The sequence below is a fragment of the Canis lupus genome, chromosome 31 (genome assembly GCF_011100685.1).
Source record: "Canis lupus familiaris isolate Mischka breed German Shepherd chromosome 31, alternate assembly UU_Cfam_GSD_1.0, whole genome shotgun sequence".
Lineage (NCBI taxonomy): Eukaryota > Metazoa > Chordata > Mammalia > Carnivora > Canidae > Canis > Canis lupus.
The window spans coordinates 12,018,843-12,041,595 of NC_049252.1; the positions used below are offsets into that span (position 1 = coordinate 12,018,843).

Consider the following 22,753-nt stretch of genomic DNA (forward strand, 5'->3'; position numbering starts at 1 on the left):
ATGAAAAGGTCTCTAGATGATTCAAGCCACCAGATATTTAAGTCCTCCCCAGTCAATAAAGGCTTTCCAGAAGAAGCCTCAGATATCATGAAGCACTGCCCTGAATGAATTCCTGGCCCACAAAATCCACGAGCCTGACAAAATATTTGATTCCATTAAATTTGAGGGTGGTTTGTTTGCAGCAACAAGGTGATCAGAACGTGCATGCACTGCACTGCATAAGTGAGTCACAAATGACAGTGTACATAGGAATGCACCATTCCACATAAACATTCAGATTCCAACTGCCCCTCAGATTAGGTACAAGAGCAATATTTCTAATCAGCTTTTAGGTTATTCTAATGAAGATAACTTCTGACCATACTCAGGTAACTATAATCCTAGGAAGAACTCCGACAGAACTAAAGGGAGATTCATTTGTACAAAACACTAGGAGGCTGAGTGTTATCATTCAATTCAGAAAGCCCTCCTTGGAAGTAAGAGGCCCACTCAAAGGCAGCCTTTGCTCAGGGAGTTTATTTCCACATGATAAGCAGATATTCAGGTGTGAAATAGGGCTTCTCCTGGTTACTCTTCATGCAACTCAGTCTAACTAGAGTTAAATTACATGGTCTTGGGAAACAATCTTTAAATTAGACTGTGGTCCCTGAAAATTAAACAAATAGTAAATACATTTGTGACTTTATATATTTGGCATCCTGAAAGTGAGGGTATCAAGCCAAAAAAGAAAGAGAATTCATAATGTCTGGAAAAACCAAACCAAAATATTTATATGCTTACTCTGAAAAGGCTTGCCAAGTAATAGCGACTAGAATTCAGCAAAGAAGATTTCACACCAATGGCAATTCAAATGCTAAACTGGGAAGCCCTCACAGCTTCTCTCCTCCAGTGGGATTTTTGATAATGAATCTCATCAAAATCTATGTAAGGAGTATTTATTTTTAAAATAATTTGACAGCAGTATGGGTAAAATTAATATTCCCTTCAATACTAACCATGTTTATTGGCCTTATCCAGCCCCTTACTTCCTTTACTAACAGGTCAATTTTATGTGTGTGTGTGTGTGTGTGTGTGTGTGTGTGTGTGTGTATTTTCTGTTTTATGGAATAGTCTGGCATGGTCACACTGTTCGAAAAATCTCTAAGCAGGTTTTGTTTACTTTTGATAATTTTTTGAAATTTTTGCTTTGCTTTTATTCTTGAACTTTCTGATAAAATATAAAAACTTTGTTCCTGATATTATCTTTACATAAATAAAACTTGATCTTAGGTAAACTCCTATTCACATATTTCAAAGTTTGTTGTTTTTAGGCTTAATTTGTTTTCTTCATAAAAGGAAGGCCAAAATAGGGGCACCTGGGTGGCTCAGTCAATTAAGCCTCGGCCTTGGTTGGGCTCAGGTCATGATCCCAGGGCCCCTGATCAGTGAGTAGCCTGCTTCTCCATCTCCCTCAGCGGCTGCTGCTCCCCCTGCTTATGCTCTGCCTCTCTCTCTCTCTCAAATAAATAAATAAAATCTTAAAAAAGGAAAAGCAAATGACAAAAAATTAAGACCAAAATAAATTTTGAAATCTTAAAATTGGCTTTAATTTACTGTAATGAATATTATGAATATTCGCCTGTTTATGGTGCTAAAAATACAATTAATATGAGTTACAGGCTAATTTCCCTTGCTACCTAAACTATATCAGAGCTTCAGTCATAAAGTCCTGAGCACTTAATTTATCCCGAATTTTTATTTTACAGATGTAGTCTCTTTTAACAGCACAGATGGAGGTTTTGATAAAACTCTTCTTAGAAGAAGGAAATGGGAAATGGACTAGATAAACTAAAAATATTATGCTCCTGGCATTCAACTTATTCTGATAAATTTTGTCTTAACTGACATAACATAGTCATATCATCGAGTTATGAGAATATCTTTATGGATTAAAACACCAGGCATAAATCCTTGATGAACACAACCTGTGGATGCTCCTTCCATGGGGTCTCAGTACTCTTTAGGCCTGAAATGCTATTAATATGTGTCATGTAGAAATACTATTTTGAAACAGAAATGGAGAAAAATGGCTATTTATTTATTTATTTATTTATTTATTTATTTTTGGTTTTTGAGTTTGTAACAGATTCTTTGGGAGTTAGTACCACTCCTACCATTTAATTACCTATACATTCCTTCTGTTTTATTGAGGCTGTCTTTAAAATTTCATCATTCGTGTTCAATAAAATAATGGGCTCTGGTGATATTGATGAGGCACCTTCAGGTCTTCCTCTCCCTAAACTTGACAGACTGCCTATCCTCAGACACAGTAAACCTCTCTTAAGTAATTATGCAATTAACGGTTGAAAAGTAGTGTTTAAAATGAGAAAGAAATATTATGGGTTGATGGGTAGGGCACTAATTGCCTAGAAATACTCTGAGCTTTCCAAATGAAGCTACTCCACCCATAAAATTCAAGTCCACAACATGTGGTCCTCCCTTCGCCACGAATTTCTCCCTTCAATTTACAATGACACCGACAGCCTAGGTCTCAGGCCATCAACTCTTCCTCGCACAGCATTAATCCCTAGGAAATGTCCTGTGACTCAGCTGCTACTGCTGGAATGCCAGCTGAAATTTTAGATACACGCACACACACAAATACACACACAAATATGCGGTAGCTCAAGAATCACAAATACCCAAAGCTGAGAAGGTTTCTTTAAAGGCTTTCTTTTTTCTTCTCTGACAAAGAACACATCACTAATCAGAAACACCTCACTGTAAGCCAAGATTTTTTGGCTATACAGTTAAAAAAAAATCAGAGAAATTGGTTTTAGCAAATTGAATTCTTAAGGAAACTTATGACAAAATTTGTAAGTTAAAATAATCTATAGTACAATTATAACTTCTTCATCCATAGATCAATATATGATAAGCTAAAAATCAAATGTGTTTATTAAAGGGATAGAGGGCAGATGATGTAGATGAATGTTTGACTAATCTACAGAGTGTGAATGAGGATAGCTGGCATCTGTGAGGTAGAGAGTCCAGTCAAAACATGATATTATTAAAACATTTCCTATGTTGTAATTAAAAGAAAATATCTAAATCTCAATATGCTTTATCTATTTACTTATAATAGAGAAAATTATGTTTAAGAATTCAGTTAAATTTATTCACTGAAATGTTACATAATCTTGAAAACCGAAATATTTCAAAATAAATTATTTTCATAAGTAATTACTTTGTAAATTACTTATTTAATTAAGAGCACTCTTAAACAAAAGGTAAAATTTGAACAGTCTATAATCAAATCACTAAACTAATGATAAAAATGCATTATAATTCCCTGTCTCAAGATATTAAAAATATTTTTAAAAATTATAAACTCTTAAATAATCAATAACTAACACAATCAATTATTTCTTGTTCCAATAACATTAGAGGAAGCATACCAAGTAGATCAACTTTTTATGCTGCTATTCATCTTTGTGAATTCTTAAGACTTTGTGTTTTATTCATTCCCAAAGTTAACTGATTTTAACTTTTTTTTTAAATTTTTATTTATTTATGATAGTCACAGAGAGAGAGAGAGAGAGAGAGGCAGAGACACAGGCAGAGGGAGAAGCAGGCTCCATGCACCGGGAGCCTGACGTGGGACTCGATCCCGGGTCTCCAGGATCGGGCCCTGGGCCAAAGACAGGCGCTAAACCGCTTCACCACCCAGGGATCCCTGATTTTAACTTTGAAGTCATTTATTATTAATTAATTTTTCTATACCTGGCTACTAATTTTCACTTCCTGGAAATTTTTAGATTATTAAATGATATAATTTTGTATTAATAATCAAGGTTATTCTTTTATATTTTTAAGAAAAACTTAAATGTTTGAACAACTACTAATATATTGATGTTATTTTAGAGGATTTTTCTGTGCTGATTTTTAATACATTTTAAAATTCTCTTAGACATTAAAGACTGTCAAATATTATTTGCAATTGATTCTTTGCTTCAATAGTCAACCTAATTTTTTTTTTTTTTAACTTTTGGCTAAGGTAGTCCATTTATTTGTAAATGCACATGCCGTGAGACCACAGATTCTATTTATTATTTTAATTTTATTTAAATTAAATTAATTAACATGTAGTGTATTATTGGTTTCAGAGGTAGAGGTCAGTGATTAATCAGTCTTATATAATATCCAATGTTCACTACATCACATACCCTCCATCACCCAGTTACCCCGTCCCCCTGCTTTCATCCCCTCTAGTGACCCTCAGTTTGTTTCTGATGATTTTTTAAAATTTTTATTTAAATAAAATTAACATATAATGTATTATTGGTAAAAAGCATTTGACAAAGTACAGCATCCCTTCTTGATTAAAGCGCTTCACAGTGTAGGGATAGAGTGAATATACTTCAATATCATAAAAACCATGTACAAAATGTCCACAATAAATGTGTTCTCAATGGGGAAAAATTGAGATCTTTTCCCCTAAGATCAGGAACACGACAGGTATGTCCACTCTCATCACTGTTCAACATAGTAGTAGAAGTCCCACCCTCAGTAATCAGACAACAAAAAGAAATAAAAGGCATCTGAATTGGCAAAGAAGAAGTCAAACTCTCACTCTTTGTAGATGACATGGTACTCCATTTGGAAAACCCAAAAGACTCCAAAATTGCTAGAACTAACAGAGGAACTCAGCAAAATGGTAGAATATAAAATCAATGCACAGAAATCAGTTGCATTTCTATACACTAACAATGAGACAGAAGAAAAAGATATTAAGGAGTCAATCCCATTTACAATTGCACCCCAAACCATAAGATAAGTAGGAATAAACCTAATTACAGAGGCAAAAGATCTGTAGTCAGAAAACTATAGACACACTCGTGAAAGAAACTGAAGAAACACAAAGAAATGGAAAAATGTTCCATGCTCACGGATTAGAAGAATATTGTTAAAAAGTCTATGCTACCTAGAGCAATCTATATATTCAATGCAATCCTATCAAAATACCATCAACTTATTTCACAAAGTTGGAACAAATAATCCTAAAATTTGTATGGAACCAGAAAAGACCATGAATAGCCAAAAGAACATGGAAAAAGAAAACCAAAATGGTTGGCATCACAATCCTGGACTTCAAGCTCTATTACAAAGCTGTGATCATCAAGACAGTATGGTACTGGCACAAAAACAGACACATAGAGCAATGGAACAGAATAGAGAACCCAGAAATGGACCCTCAACTCTATGGTCAACTAATCTTCTACAAAGCAGGATAGAATATCCGATGGAAAAAAGATAGTCTCTTCAATAAGTGGTGTAGGGAAAATTGGACAGCCACATGCAGAAGATGAAATTGGACCATTTCCTTAAACCATACACAAAAACAGACTCAAAATGGATGAAAGTCCTAAATGTGAGACAGGAATCCATCAAAATCCTAGAGGAGAACACAGGCAGCAGCCTCTTTGACCTCGGCGACAGCAACTTCTTGCTAGACACATCTCCAAAGGCAAGGGAAACAAAGGCAAAAATGAACTATTGGGACTTCATCAAGATAAAAAGCTTTTCACAGCAAAGGAAACAGTTAACATGTGACATATCAGATAAAAGGCTAGAATCCAAGATTTATAAAGAACTTATTAAACTCAACACCCAAGGAACAAATAGTCCAATCAAGAAATGGACAAAAGACATGAGCATACATTTATCCAAAGAAGACATACAAACAGCCAACAGACAAATGAAAAAAAAAAAATGCTCCACATCACTTGGCACACCACTTGGCAAGGATGCAGAGAAAGGGGAACCCTTGTACGCCACGGACAAGAATGCAAGCTGGTACAGCCACTCTGGAAAACAGTATATAAGTTCTCAAAAAGTTGAAAATAGAGCTACTCTACAACCCAGCAATGGCACTACTGGGTATTTACCCCAAGGATACAAATGTAGTGATCCAAAGGGGCACCTGCACCCCAATGCTCATAGCAGCAATGTCCACAGTAGCCAAACTATGGGAAGAGCCCATGGGTCCATCAACAGATGAATGGATAAAGAAGATGTGGTAGATATATATAATAGAATATGACTCGGCCATCAAAAAATGAAATCTTGCCATTTGCAACGATGTGGATAGAACTTGAGGATATTATGCTAAGTGAAATAAGTCAATCAGAGAGAGAATTATCATAGATCTCACTCATAGGTGGAAGTTAAGAAACAAAACAGAAGATCATGGAGGAAAAAATGAAACAAGATGAAATCAGAAAGTGAGACAAACCATAAGAGACCCTTAAGCATAGGAAACAAACTGAGGGTCGCTGGAGGGGGCTTTGGGGTAACTGAATAACAGTCAACCTAGATTCCACTTCCTTTCTATACATCTATGTGTATCTGTACACACCAATACATGGGTATATATCCTATTAATAATATATACTTCCTATTCTAGTTTTTTTTTCTTCAGATTTTACTTATTCACAAGAGACACACACAGACAGAGGCAGAGACACAGGCAGAGGGAGAAGCAGGCTCCATGCAGGGAGCCCGATGTGGGATTCGATCTCAGGACTCCAGGATCAGGACCTTAGCCGAAGGCAGAGGCTTACCTGCTGAGCCACCCAGGTGTCCCTGTTTTTTGTTTTTTGTTTTTTGTTTTTCCTTTTTAAGTAGACCACAATGCCCTGCTTATTTTAAAAGAGAAAGAGATAAAGTTGTCTTACCTGCCCTTTAAACTACTTTGGGAAAATGCTAAGTCAGCTGAACTAAATTTAGCAATTACCTTTTAGCTGACAGTGTCTTCTGATGTGGGAATCATTCTCAGCCTTGCCGGGTTCCTGCCAGATTGTGTCATTCACTGTTTTCCTTTCTAAAATATAGTAGAGGATTGGTTAGCAGAAATATGTCCAGTAAGTGTAAGAAATATAAAATCAAAACAAGATCAGCACAGAGTTCTAACTTGGTAAGTGATAATCAGAGAGCTCTGTGGTCCATCCTGGAGAGTGTAGTAGTCCCTGACGCAAAACCCCAAGCGTCCTGTGGGCTCCCATTTATTTCCATGAACTATATAAGCACCCAAGCATTTGTGGTAGGATGCTGCAATTGAAATACCTGTTGATAGTTTATGATTATATTATTCTTGGAAGTATTTTTCCTGAGTTAACCTTTATGATTTTAGGCTTAGTTCAGTGCCTCCACCCTCCACATTCCTCATCATTTGTAACTAAATGATCACATGTATGGAGAGAAAAATGAGTTGTGATAGTTTCAAGAAACTCTCAAATCTTGAGTGGAAGAACGATGACTTGCTTGCCCTTGTCCTCACACCACCTAGAGCAGAACCTGGACATGTGGTGAAGAACAGAACTACACTAAAATGAAGAAATTAAAAAAAAAAAATTAAAACAAATTAAAAAAAAATAAAATGAAGAAATTAGAATCCCTTCTAACCTCCTTACCAAAGAGGATCATTACACATGTTGTATCATCATATTGATAAAGCAAAATTGAGATTACGCACCCAAAGCATCACATGGAAACAAGGTCAGCATGCCTGTGTTGTTTTTTTTTTTTTTCAATATTTTATTTATTTACTCATGAGGGACACACACACACACACACACACACAAAGGCAGAGACACAGGCAGAGGCAGAAGCAGGCTTCATGCAGGGAGCCCGATGTGGGACTCGATCCCCGGTCTCCAGGATCACGCCCTGGACAGAAGGCAGCGCTAAACCACTGAGCCACCCGGGCTGCCCACCTATGTTGTTTTTAAAGTCATTATTTACTCTCATATTTGACTACAGGAAGGCAGTCAAGCATCAAGAATTATATTAAGATGGAAACATCTATAGCCTTGTGTGCACAAATTGCAGAGCAGGCTATGTGAATAAGTGTATATGGAAAATATATCTTTTTCTTTTATTTAAGATTATGCATTATTTAAATCAGGGCTGATATTCAAAATATTTAACAACTAGCTGCCCACAAGGCCTTGACTAGTGAGATAGTACGTAGTCCCTGTGGCTGCTGCCACCTGAAGAATATCAGACCTAATTAAAATGAAGACACTCTTGGAAGATGCATCCATTGTGATCATCACTTTGGTCTGAATGAGCTTTCAGATCCTACTCAGGAGACTGGTTTTTGAAAAGATGACGAAAGGAGTTTGAGCATCCAACTCCTAGATTCTGCTGGAGAGAAAAGGCACGCACAAGTTTGACAAACTGCATTAAAAATAAATTACTGCCTCTGTCCCTGGGTGGTTCAGTTGGTTAAGTGTCAGCCTTCCACTGAGGTGTTGATTTTGGGATCATGGGATCAAGCCCTGCATTGGGCTCCCTGCTCAGTGGGGAGTCTGCTTCTTCCTCTCCCTCTGCCCCTCCCCCCCATTTGTTCATGCATGCTCTTTCAAATAAATAAACAAAATCTTTAAAAAAATAAATTATTGTCTGAATAATCCAGATGTTTACCACTGTGACTATTTTATAATTAGTGACACTATATTCTATAAGAGGAGAGACATCCATTAATTTCTAAAATTAATAGATATTTACTTCAGAATTAAATGCAAATCAAGCCAATTGCCTTTATTTATAACTACAAGTACTGTAATCACAGAAACTAAAGAAAAGATCTGGTGCTTGAAATGCTGTAGAAGAATCTTTTGTAATACAACCATTTTTTATTTCTTTTTTATTCACTGCTGGTTTCATGTATCTGAAAAGATACCGAAGAGGTCACCTTGACCATGGTCAGCCAAGCTAAAGTTGGGAAGCCGGAAGATAATCAGCCAATAAACCATCAAAGAGAATTATATTTTTAATGTAAAAGGAAATTATTCTGAATAAATCAATGATTTCTTTGTCTTAGCCATTTACAGTTAGAATGGAACCACCTTCCTTTTAAAAAAATTTCTTCTATAGAATTCAAAGACAATTCAATTTGACTTTCATTAATCACTTATTGTTGCTGTATGGAAATGGCAGAAGAAAAGAAGTTTCAGAGAAACAGAACATATTATCTGCATGAGTAATCTTATGAATTACTAACCAAATCTTTTGTTTTCAGACACAGATCTCCAGATTGACCTAGAGGAATAAAAGGAACAGATATTTAAGTCTACATCTAGTAAATAATATTTTTAATTAAACAGAAACTAGATTACCTAAACATGCTTGTAATATGTTTCAGAGCAGACATAAATTCTACCTATAACGAAGGTCTATATATAGCCCTGAATTTTCCTGACCCTATATGGCAAGGATAATCTTGGCCTGGAAATTTCCAAGCAATATAGAGAAATATCCACGCAACATTTATAAACCACCCCCACACACAAAGTGAGCCATTTTTACATGAATATATCTCAAGATAATCAATAAATAGTTAATGTGGAAAAGCTCTTTTTGGAATAATTCTGTTCAATAAATACAGAAAGAATGATTGAATATAATCACATACAATCCCTAATGAAACAATAGATCTTGGCGATAATCAACAAATGACGTTAAAAACTTTTCATTGCAAGGCTGAAGGGCAACTTTGTGCTGAATGGATCAGCCTGATGCCATCTGAACCCACTAAGCAAGTTCACAGTCATAAGCATAGAAGACAACCAGATATACAGGCTTCCAAAGTAATGCAACAGGAAGCATATAGTCACTGATGACCTACTTTTAAAATATATACACATATATCAAACTTAAACATTATCTAGCCTCGAGATCTGACTACAAAATTTACAGGAAGCATAGAGGATAGAAGAACATGGGGTTTTTGTTGTTGTTGTTGTTGTTGTTGTTGTTGTTTTAAGAAAAATACCACAAATGATGCAATCAGCAAAATTCCTCAGAACAAACAATCCAGTTTCTTCAGCAAATTAATGGAGAAGGACCTATGAATTAAGAAATGTGAACTGAATGCATTACAATGATCCTGTTTGGATCATGATTCAAATTAACTATAAATAAAAAGCACTTGAGGCTATTAGAAAAATTTTAACAGTGACTATATATTTGGTCATATTACACAACTTTTCTTAATGTTGTTCTAGTGTAGTGGTGGTAATGTGCTTATGCTTTTTTTAAAAAAAAATACAGTGCTTGCTTTTTAACAATATATATCAGAGCATGAAATTATGTATCTGGGATCTACTCTTAAAAAAATAGTGGGAGTTGGAGGGCTGGGGAGTCAAGTGGGTAGAAATGAAATGAGATAGACTATAGGTTGATACCTGTTCAAGCTTGGTGATATGAGTTCACTATTATCTCCTCCTTTATATATAATTGAAAATTTCTATAATAAAATGTCCAAAACAGAGATGGAAGATAGGACTATGCTGACTCTATCATAATTATTTTATGCACTAGGTGAACACATGTGTGTCCTGTACATATAATTAACTTTGTTTGTAACTTGAGTGTTTTCCACTGTTTAATATTCTTGGTACTCATTAAATTAATGCCAAGTTCACCTTTTCTTAAGCTCAGGGTTGTAAGAAAAAAAATCTGCATATATAATTTTTGTCTTTACCATTTTATTTGCGTTTGCTTTTTTCCTTGTTAATGCAAGTGCTTAGGACACCTCTTGGCAAAGAGTTAGTGTTCCAAAACTATTTATAGTATTGTAAGGTAAGGTAGGTGCAGAATAGCACGAGATGTTATTCCCTTCAGGGGAGTGGTGGACAAAAGAATCAAGGAAGCTGAGATTCTTCAATTTTATTTTAATGGTTTGGAATCTGAGGAACATGGTAACTGAGTTTGAAAAATCCTGATTCAGTCAGTATCTGGTACTTTTCCCTCTCATTCCTTCCACTCAATGTTTTGGCATCCTCTGATCTAGAGAAGCATCAATCATAAGCCAATAGCTCTAATTTCATTTAACTGTTTTATTTGGAATTGATGAGTTCCTTATCTGTGGATAGAATGAACCGTGACATAGGGCAGTTTTTAAGATTGAGAGGAGCCCTGTCAAAAAACCTCTTCTTTACTCCAGGTCAGGCTTAAAATGACACTATTGTAAAGAGTAAACTGTGGCTTAAACTACCCTTGCCTGCCAGGTGCTCTAAGCTGTTCCTCATCCAATTAAGTACTATGGATGTATTTTATATACTTACTGGGAGAAAGCTTTGAACAGGAAAGGTAGGGGATCCCTGGGTGGCTCAGCGGTTTAGCGCCTGCCTTTGGCCCAGGGCGTGATCCTGGAGTCCTGGGATTGAGTCCCACATCAGACTCCCTGCATGGAGCCTGCTTCTCCCTCTGCCTGTGTCTCTGCCTCTCTCTCTCTCTCTCTCTCTCTCTCTCATGAATAAATAATAAAAAAATAAAATCTTCGAACAGGAAGTGTAGGAAAGGATATGAAAGCACAGAACGCCTTGGGAGCAGGAAAGGAAGGCTGTCCAGAAAGGCTACAACCAAAGAGAACTTCATGTATTAACAATTTGGTCTCAGACCATTCCAGAGTGCAAGAAAGCTATTCTGTATCATCAGTAACCAATCTGGAAATTTCCTCATAAACCAACCTCCGGCCCCTGTGTATTTCCAGCTTGTTAGTTAAAATCCCATTACCTTATGCAACATGTGTGTGCCACATCCTCTGGCAGCTTGATGAGCTATACGTAAAGCCAAGCCTGACCTAAATAACCGAAATCTCTTTACAAACACATTTTTATTTGGATTAGAAGAACCCTTCAGAAGATTAATAGGTCACTGATAGAAGCATGTCTTTGAGTAGGCTCCCACTTTAATCTGAACCTCATTGAAACACATGTTTCTTCTTCTGGAAATTTAATTTTCACATCCCTGTATACAGAAATGTCACAACACAGGTTTCCTATGCATCAGCATAAATGGATAAATGGTAGCAGAGTAAAACATATCTAGATTTTTTAAACAGCACTTTGACAGGAAAACCACTAAAATATTCCATTTGACCTTACAGAACTAACAGAATGTAAAGTTTTCAAAGTAAACTTGACTTACTTTCTTTTTGGTTGTGCATCCTCAAAATTAGAAACTTCCTGAAAAATAAAATACAGAAGAAAATAAAATGATACTACTCTAAGAAATCAGAAGGAAAATTCACGTATGGTACATCTTTGAGTGTAATCCAAATGTATCATTTCCCCCTTCCTAATAAACTGACTGGTGTTTCCCCCTTGTATTTTGGCACTATGTCATAGAATCTCAGTTCAATTTTTTTTTCTTTATTCTTTGTAACTTTGAGAGATGTAGATGCTTTCTTTATTAACTAGGGCTTATATCTTATTCAAAGCCCTGGTCAGTTAATAGAGCAAGTCTTTGAACTAAAAACATGCAATTAAATCCTCATAACTTCAAGTTTTCATTCCCTATCAACCCACCAACGCCAAGGGGGGAGATACACACCAGAGTATGCTAATTACATCACACAGTACTTTCCTTTGAGAAAGTTTAAACTATCACAATGCCTCGAGTATGTTGAAATACACCTGTGATTCATCTGGCCTTTCTCTTCAGAGTAACTGAATGTTGTGTAAAATCCCTAATACTTTTCGGGGAAGAATATGTCGCCACATCTTTCACCATCATTGAAAGAGCTTAAACTGCTCCCTGGCACCTTTAAGAACCCTTAAGATTTTCCTGTTATCACTCGTCTTCCCCTTCATTCAAAACCATTTACATTTTTGATGCTCGGGGTACTTTTTGATTATCTACTATATCATAGGCAACAGACCATGTTGTAGAGAGCTTTGACTGGTGTGGTAGGAATTTGTGTAGTAAAGACTGTTGGAACCAATATTCCAGATGGGGGAAAAATAGAAATGCAAAGGTGGGGAAGAATATAAATGAAAATCAGAAAAAGGAAAATTGGTTGATAGTATTAGTCTGAGCACTGCCAAATCCAGGATAACCTTTCCCCTACAAAGTAACTGAAGGGACCCTTTCTCTAACCCTTGTTATGTTTTTGTCAAGATTGAACTCTCAAGGACAATTTAAATTATGTATTTCAAGCTGGTGAGTAGAGTGTCACTGAAAATTCCAGATGCTGACACACTCCATCCCTGAACTTTTTTTTTTTAATTTTTATTTATTTATGATAGTCACACAGAGAGAGAGAGAGGCAGAGACACAGGCAGAGGGAGAAGCAGGCTCCATGCACCGGGAGCCCGATGTGGGATTCGATCCCGGGTCTCCAGGATCGCGCCCTGGGCCAAAGACAGGTGCTAAACTGCTGCGCCACCCAGGGATCCCCATCCCTGAACTTGAGGAACAGTTTTTGCCAAGTTAAGATACCTATGGGTCCCCCACAGGACAATGTCTAAACAGGTGGGAGTGGGGGTAAATACTTGAGAATCATGAAGTAAACCCTGAGGTGAGGTGACATATCAGCACATACCACTCCTTCAATTCTCTATGCTTTATCATCATGTGTCCTAAAAATAACCCAACTCTATCCATGGTCTTTTTGTGAAATTCCTTCAGTATTGGTCTGGATGTCTCCACACCTCAGCCTAGAAGCCAACTGTGTTCCTTTCACCACCATCAGCAACCATACCAGCTTTGTGAGGGTCATCAGGAAAGAGGATGGCCATCCATCTTTGTAGTTATATTTTCCTATCACACATATTTGTAATTTAGCTGGGAAGGAACAAGTTCCATGTTCACATAATCTATAAAATCTGGGCCAAATATGTCTCAGTAGTCAGAATTTACTGTTTTGAGTCTAATAGGATTAGATAAAGTCTATAGGATTAGATAAATTTCTTCAGATTGCAAATCTCATAGTCTTCTAAATAGATTCTCCCTATTTTGAGTATAGAGAAAGAGGTGTCTGGTCTAGAGTATAAAAGGTCAACTTGCAATATGAAAGTTGGGAAACATTAGATAATGTCTGTATTTTTAATCATACAAGCCACAGTACTTTTGAATTAACTTATATCAGTAATCCATGATCTTGGTTTCTGTTTTACATGGTAAAGTTTATTTTGTGCTGTACGAAAAATGCTACCAAAGAGATTAATTCCAGAGGACTCACAAAACTTGTGTGCAATGGAGCTTTAAGTGTTTGAGTCTGGGATGGGGGGGTGTATTATTCAAACACAGTCTTCTGCCTCACTTAGGTGAAGCCTTGGCTAAGTAGGCGTTGGGCTCCGACAAAACTGGTCAAATACATGTGACTGCTGATTATGGTAAAAGAGATACAGTTAGCTCTGGGCTGAGGCATAGAGACATCCGGATCAAGACCAGGGACAAAGATTGGTTATTTTTAGGGTATATTTTGTCACAACATTTTCTAGGGACTATCTAATTTTTTCTGCTTTACTGGAATCCAGGTTAGCCATTTTTACTTGTAATGAATCACTTTGGTTTGGGAATGTTGTGTTACAGAGTTCTCTTATGATGGATACTTTCGAAAAAGATTTTGAAGGGTGCCTGGCTGGCTCCGTAGGAAAAGTACTGATCTTTGAGTTGTGAGTTCAAGCCCCATGTTGCATGTGGAGATTATTTAAATAAATACAGCTTGAAAAAGAAAAAGAACAAGATTTTGGGTTAAAACTTCTTTTAATCCCTATTAAGATATAAGAAGTAATGTAGCTTTCCTTTGGCAACCTGCTTCCTCTAAGATGGCAGAGAGAGTCAAGCACATTAAATGTGAGACTGAAGTGTGATTATGTGGGGGGAAGAGATTACTCAAACAGGGCAACAGCTACTTAATTAATAATACGTCTGTTCCCTGGATGTTGCCTAGTGGTAGATTACTACTGAACTGGTTAAGCAATTTTTAGTACTCCTTGTACCAGACTCAAGGCAGCTGCTTTCCATTCTGACTTCTGCTTACATAAGCAGACTGTTATGTATTGAGTTCAGACCCTGTATTCCTAGAGGAGCAAGTCAAAGAAAGACTAGATGCAGCTTTATTTTTAGAACTACATCTGTGTGTGTATGTGTGTGTGTGTGTGTGTGTTACTCTGAACTCCAAAAAGAAGATACCATTTCAGCGAGTCGATGAAATGATTCTATCTAGTCCATTAATTTGACACTTGCCATAAATACTAGGCAAAACTTGCTCCTGTTAGCCTTCGTTTCATTATCCCCTAAATCAAGCACTAATCATTAGTCTTACCTTTCATTCACTAGGGAGTTTGTGGCTTAATTTAATTTTTACCCCTGGCAATTGTTAGGAAAATAAAAAATGAAATGTAGGCAAATTATTACAAATGGGCCGGCAGAAACTAAAGAATATGTCCAACATGTGTTATTATTCAAGGCTATGAGAGTAGGCTGTAGGAGTAAAGCATTTTCACATAACTGCAACAAGGTCATATAAGGTCAAATTTAAAAAAACAATTGAAAATGAAAAAAGAGAAGAGGACACTTAGAAGAGATTTTGGATACCAAATGCCATATTTCTATTCTCATGCAGTGGTTACGGTTGGCTGTCCTTTGGGGTTGAGTCTAATATGTGTCTGTTTCTTGCATTATTGGTTTTTAAATCTTACTTTCAAATCACAAAGTCAAAAAGGAAAAATGAAGTGAATAGGTCAGGGATTGTTGTTGCCTAACTAATGGAAATGTGAAAGGTGTTTCTGCACCAGAGAAAATTGATTGGCAGTAAGTGATGGTGTAAATCCCACAGTGAACTTTTAAGACTACAGAGATCTGACCTTTGATTTGCAGATGAATAAACTGAGATCCCAAATGGTAAATTGACTTGTCTAGGGTCGTGCATATAGTGCTCTACTTTGATTAAATGTTAGTCACTTTTTCATTCTAATATATTCTTTTAGAATTATATAATTCACTCATTCATACATTCAGAGCTCAATAAATATTTATTGAGCATGTGCTATGTTTCAGACACTGTTTTAGATGCAAAGAAGAATTACAAGTGGTCCTTCTCTCAGATATTCAACCATCAACGACTGCTAATTTCAGGATCCTGTTGGAGTCCATGATTTTCCTAACTTTGAAGATTAAATGAGCCAGCCTTCGTAAAATCCTTACACAATGCCAAACACTTTGAAGATACTTATGATGTTATTTTTCATTAAATTAATTATTCATTATTAGTTACATCGAATTTTAATATTGAAGCAAGAGTTGAGCATAAATACAAATACACACACATATATGTGTATGCATACATATAACTTCTCATTAAAATAAGTTAAACCAATTTCTATTTTGTCCAACTGATTCTCTTGAGAGAAGGAGGATGATTCACTTGCATAACTGAAATGGTTTTACTAATATTAAAATACAGCAATTCCAAGAATGCCACATCCAAACTGAATGAGCCTATTTCTGGACATTTCTTAGGTTCCTATGCTTCAGTAAAGTTCCTGCAGATGTTCAAAAAAAGTTAATTTAATGGAAGTTCCTTTTAAAAAAAAAAGTCTCATAGACATCTGGCAAAGATGATTATGATGCTTCAAAGTTATTAAAATAGAGTAGTTTTGCAGTACACCTAAAGCCACCAGAGAGAGTGTAACACACACACACACACACACACCACACACACACACAAGCTCTGTTCTCAGAGAGGAAGTTTGTGTGACTGGATAACAAACTATCACCCCTGTAAAGGAGTCCTACCGCCCAAGGACTTCTACCTCGCCTCTACGTCTTCCTGCAAATGTGTGTAGAAAAATCTCATGATGGAAAGGTCTCCTAAGTTCTCAAAGAGATCACACAGCAAAGAGGAATATTCGTGAATGTAGCTAGTCTGAACCCAATTGCTAAAGCAGGTTGCTAAGAATGATATGGCTTTAAATCACATTGCTTTTCTATTCCTTGATTTAACATATTTGCAGAATAATAATGGCAGAACACTCATGTACTATCAAGCACAATTCTTAATGCTTTATATAGAGTAGTTCACCTAATCTTTACAGCACTCCTATGAGGTGGATACTATTATAATGGAAGATACTATAAATGAGGACACTCCATTTACAGATGGGTAAACTGAGGCATAGAGCAGTTGAGATTCTTGCCTAAGGTCACATAATTAATATGTGGTAAAACTGGTATTTTATGCCTGTCTTAACCATTACACAATGCTACTTCTATACTTGACTGCACAGATCCAGAATCTACCTCTCATTTAGGTCAGAGATCTCACAAATGAGCACTATTGGCCAGGGAGAGAGTGGCCATGAAAAAGCAGAGAAAATGTAATACTATCTTCCAGTACTAAACAAAGAACTCAGAAAGTACACCCTTATCAAAGCATTAACAAGAATAATTTAGTATTATTTGAAGACAAGGGCATAGACAGCACACTGATGTGTTTTAAAGGCACTAATCATTTTGTGGATGCTGCCATCATCATCAAAGAATGCCCAGTAATTTATGACGGCACATTTAATTAAAAGTGAGCACTTCCGGAACCACTGAATTGAGATGACAGTCTGTACATTGGCGGTCCCCAGTATATTACTATAATAATGTTACGGTTCTCAGGGAAAACAGATTTCATCCCCCCATGAGAATGCAATGAAGAAGAAGCAATGTCAGCTCATCCGGATGGGAAAAGTAGACTTTCCTGCCAGGCTGTCCAGCTCCTGTCAAAGAGTAACAACCCTATATAGCTAATGAATTTTGATTTCCTCAAGAGAAGCAGGTGGTGTACGGCATCCCCACATGGCCCATCATCTCAGGGCAGATCACATAGCTTGTAGTGCCTGGAGAATGCACAGGTACTGTATCTAATCTGCCAGAGACAGAGCTGGTAAATCACAGAAAATTTTGCCATTTGTCTACTGGTGTGCTAAGTGAGCTTTCTATCAATCCTGAACTAACAAACTCCTCTCACAGCACTATAAATATCCAGGATGACAAAACAAGTTTCCTAGGGGATGGTTATTTGCATTATAAAAGATTCTTCCTTTACAAAAAGATTCCATTCCAGATTTCTTAAAAAAGAGAGCTTTTCTTAAGTATCTTCAAATGTGTCGTGATTTATGAAGTTATATTTACACAGGTTTTAGAAAGGGGAATAACGTTTATTAAGTCACCTGTTTGCTGCCACTTATATCATTATCTTACTTAGTTCTCAAGCCACAAATGGAACAAGAGCAAGCCAAACAAACTTGTGAGAAGTCTGTTAGGAAATGTGATGGGTAAAAATATGAAATTCCATCCTTACAATGAGAAAACATTGAACTGGCATCCAGAACCTGGCTTGCTTCCCCAGGTCTGCTCCTACATTGGGCAAGATCCAAAAACTCTCGCAGAACTTCAGTCTCTGCATCCACAGAATAAGGCTGGTGAATGCGAACTTTAAAATCTCTTCCAAAGCCATGGTTCCTAATCTACAATATTTCAATCCAGAATCAGCAGGGATGACAAAAGCTTTTAAGAGAAAATTAAAGTGAGAATGGGCTTTTTTGCTTTACAGCTTTTTCTTTAAAACATGATTAAAGAGATAACCATGGCTTTCATTAGATTCAATTAGTAATTGTATCATAAGCTTAGGAAATAAAAAAGAGAAGAAGGCATAATTAACCTTAATCTATTGATTTCATTTTATTTTAACATAAGTCTCTGTTTATGAGAGGATACTAATTAAAACCACCAGAAAGTGTTCACACATGAATTGGTGGCAGAGGAATAACTGTATGTATGGACATAATGGGTAAAAAAATAAAAAAAAAAAAGTACAGTCTTTTTAATGAAGGTAATCTATGTTTTATATGTCAGCTTGTTAGGAGTCATTTTACAATCCAGAAATCAAGAAAAGGATTACATACACTGTTTTGACACTGACTCCTCTTGTTCATAGTTTGATGAAGACCTAGCTGATGGGATGCCATTGTTAATCTCATTTTCTTCCTTTAGTGTCTATGTTATTAATAGCTCTGTCAATGCTAATGCTAATATGGAGACAGAACAAAAAACTCCCAATTTTAATAGTTTGGAGGCAAGTAAGAAATGCAGTTGAGTGGTTAGAATACCAACCTGAGAGTCACCTACCTTGATTTCTCCATTACTCACCTATTCTAATGACATGTCACGTTTCAATGTGTCCATTTATCCATTTATAAGACACTTGGCTCTAAGTGCTTTTTAAGCACTTTTGTGAAAGATGCTAGAACAGTGTGCAATGATAATGTCTTAACCACCTCCTTTCACCACTTTTAACTCTAGTTCTTCCTTTAAATCTTAAATCTCATCTCTGTGGAACTGGCACCGTTAAGCCACAAACCACAGTTATGTTCTTAGAGATAACACCTATTATTGATCATTTATTTTGTGCCAACCACTGTGCTAATAATGTAATTATATTGTTGCCTTTTACTCTCAAATGATGAATAAGAGTAACAGTTTCTTCATTTTACAGAAGAAATCAGGCTTGAAGATTTTAATGAACTAGGAGGCTTTGAAATTTTATAAGGCTTATCTGATCCCCCAATCTTGTGCTACTGGCAACTATATTATTTTTTCTTTTGAAATTCCTTCTGAGAATTCTTATACAAGTAGGGCTTGGTGCTTACAATATAGTATTTAATTATGTAGCTATTTATGTTCCTCTCTAGATATTTTGGGCATATGTATTTCTTGCTGTAGATGACATTTTTCATTCACTAAACCTAAAATCAATGTGCAGCAGAAGAGGAAGAAGAGGAAGAAGGGAGAAAGAGAAGGCAAGAGGAGAGAAGAAAGAGAGGAGAGAAGGAAGCAGGAAGGGGAGAAAGAAGGAAGGAATGAAGGAAAAAAGAAAGAAAGAAACTTCTCTTGTTATGAGAATAAGATGTGGGGTTTTGGTCCTGTCCACTACATCTATCAACCTAAGGCACAAGACAAAATTGACTAATAGGGGCAAAATACAAGTCATGGGCATCCATTTTTAATGTGACAAATCTCAGCAGAGACAGTGTAGAGCTTATCACAGTGATAGTGTCTTCTTGATTTGGCTACTTCCTGTAATCTGACAGAAGCAGCAGCTCTCCTGGGTGGCAAGTTTTGTAGTGTGCTTCTCAGAGTAATTCCTGCAAGCTCAGCTATGTATTTATCTTCAATGTCCCAATAATTCTGAGCTCTCTTTAACCTGTAATACATTCCTTTCTGCTTGAATTAGCTAACACTGATTTGATTATCTACAAATAATTCTGATTAGTTACTTATCAAATTAATTTTGGTTCCTATATTAGTTAAATATTGCTGTGAGGATGCCTGGGTGGCTCAGTTGGTTAAGCATTTGCCTTCTGCTCAGGTCATGATCTCAGGGTTCTAGGATTGAGCCCCACATTGGGCTACCTCTCCCTCTGCCCCTCCCTTCCACTCTTGCTCTCTCTATCTTAAGTAAGTAAGTGAATGAATGAATAAATAAATAAATAAATAAATAAATAAAATATTGTCCTGTAATAAATTACTCCAAAATGTAATGGCTTAAAACAATAAGCACTTAATATCTCATAGTTCCTGTGGGTCATGAATATGGGCATGACTTAGATGGGTCCTTTGTTTCATGGTCTCTCACAGGGTTGCAGTCAAGTTGTTGGACCAAAGAACTGAGGTCTTATCCAAAGCTTAGCTGGGGAAAGATCCTCTTCTAGGGTCACTTAGTGATTATTGGCAGCATCCAATTTTTTGAGGGCTATTGAAATGAAAGCCTCATTTTCTTGCTGGCTGTAGGCTGACTGGCTCTAGGTTCCTTACCACTTGGGCCTTTCTAGATGGATCTTGCTTCATGATAATGTTCAAGCCAAGAAGGTTATGGACCCAGTCTGTTAGCAAGACAGAAGTCAGGGTCTTTTGTAACCTAATCATGGAAGTGACTTCTTGTTACCTTTGCCAAATTCTGTAGGAATCAAATCACACAGAGGGGTGGGGATTACATAAGGACTTAAATATCAAAAGGCAGATAGGACGATTAATTTTGTATCAACTTGGCTAGACCACAATACCCAGATATTTGGTTAAACACCAGCCTAGAGGCCACTAGGAAAGTATTTTTTAGATGAGATCAACATTTAAATCAATAGATTTTAGCACACTACCCTCCATAATATAAATGGGTCTCATCCAATCAGTTGAAGATCTTAAGACAAAAAGACTGTAGTCTCCCATAGGGAAGAAGTAATTCTGCTTCTAGACTTCTTCTTGACCCTAGTTATAACATCAACTCTATCCTTGGTCTCCAGCCTGCCAGCCTGCTCTGAAAATTTCTGACTTGCCAGCCTACATAATCACATGAGCCACTTCCTTCATTTCTCTCTTTATATATCAACAACCTATTAAGTTCTGTTTCTCTAGAGAACACTGACTAATATAGCCAGGTTCATTAGAGGACATCTTAGAAGTCTGCCTTCGACAGTTCCAAAAGGAAAGTAATAGTGTTTTATGTTAAACAACACTCCCCTTCCAGAAGAGATTATTTTCAAAAATTTTAAAAGATTTTATTTATTTGAGAGATACCATGAGAACAAGTGGGAGTTGGGGGTTGCATGGTGCAGAGAGAGAAGCAGACTCCCCCGCTGATCAGGGAGCCTGACTCAGGCTGCATCCCAGGACCCTGGGATCATGACCTGAGCCTAAGGCAGATGTTTAACTAACTGAGACACCCAGGCACTCCTCCACTTCCAAAATAATTTAAAATGTATTCAAGGAAACATTTTAGAACAGGAAGGGACCTTAGAGATCATCTAGTCTAATCCTATTATCTTATAGAGGTGGAAACTGAGATTCAGATAGTATAAGGACTTATTCAACAGTATTCAGGAACAAAGCCAAGGCAGGAACTCAGTTCCTTTCATAATGCTCTTACCATTGACCCCTGAATTATCACACGTTGAAGGTTGAGAATTGCACTGGTGGCCTGAAGACTGATTATAGTGAAGGAAAATCTTCACGGGCAGATGAACTATTGGTCAGCAAGATTGCTCTTCCCTTGAGTTGCTCTTCCCATAGTGGTAATGGTTTTGTGCTGGTGCCTCCTCATCCCCCAATCCAGATTCCTTTATGATCAATGGCACACATAGCCAAGACAGTAAGCTGGGGTCATGGATGCTGCCAGTGGCTATGGAACACAGTAAAAATAACTGGCCATATGGGGATTAAACCCCTGACCTTGGCCTCATTAGCGCTGAGCTCTAACCAACTGTTAGACATGTATTGTATTGTTTGTCTTTAAAGCTATTTTTGAATCTGCTATATTACTTTCTCATTAACATCTGGTGGCTGGAAACAATTTAATTGATTTCTACAGTGCTTTTTACCAGTATAGTATGTTGATGAGTGAGTACAGAAAAAATTAATCTTGCATTTTAATAATATCTAAGTTAAAATGGACCCCCTAAAAAACAAAAACAAAAACAAAACAACCCTGAAATAAGTATTAGGCAAACAAGAGCCACCGTGATAGATTTTCTTACTCATTGCTGTCTATACACATGATGAGAAATCTAGGTCTAAATTGTCAAACATTGCACTCAACCTGAGTGTTCATGATTTGAGGCAATTTGTGGAGATTAAAATCTTGGGTGTTCTAATGCACATCAACAATAAATCCTGTTGCTTCTTCTTGTCCAGCCCAGTAAAAATCAATGCTTTTAGGTAAGAAGTGTTGATTACAAATTATTTTTGAGCAGTTATTTTAAAACGACATCTGAGCTCAAGTGAGAGTTTGACTTAAAGTCATTTAATCAAGGGTATTAAATTAAAGGATCACTCTGCCCTGGTGTGATGGGTTGCAGAAGGAAGGGAAATGAACATTAACATGCATTATGCCAGGTGCTTAACGTGTGTTATAGCATTTGATCCTCACTACAAA

The 22,753-nt window shown here is 36.7% G+C and overlaps 1 protein-coding gene and 1 long non-coding RNA gene across 18 annotated transcripts in view; one reads left to right on the forward strand and one right to left on the reverse strand.

Moving 5' to 3' along the window:
* Nucleotides 1-22,753, forward strand: part of LOC102154431 — a 355,562-nt gene that overhangs the window by 209,869 nt on the left and 122,940 nt on the right. The window contains exon 4 of one of the 12 annotated variants that reach the window (XR_005382123.1): nt 15,835-16,096. The exons of the other annotated variants lie outside the window; for them this stretch is intronic. This is a non-coding gene — a long non-coding RNA (uncharacterized LOC102154431). Of the gene's footprint in view, nt 1-15,834; nt 16,097-22,753 lie in introns of those variants that run through there. 12 annotated transcript variants of the gene reach the window in all.
* SAMSN1 (SAM domain, SH3 domain and nuclear localization signals 1) overlaps nt 1-22,753 on the reverse strand; it is a 269,753-nt gene that overhangs the window by 100,931 nt on the left and 146,069 nt on the right. For all 6 annotated transcript variants that reach the window (XM_038581230.1, XM_038581233.1, XM_038581235.1 and 3 more), the window contains 3 exons: nt 11,977-12,014; nt 9,047-9,084; nt 6,776-6,862 (listed from right to left, as the gene is read on the reverse strand). In XM_038581230.1, coding sequence (XP_038437158.1) covers nt 6,776-6,862; nt 9,047-9,084; nt 11,977-12,014 — 163 coding nt within the window. The remainder of the gene's footprint in view (nt 1-6,775; nt 6,863-9,046; nt 9,085-11,976; nt 12,015-22,753) is intronic.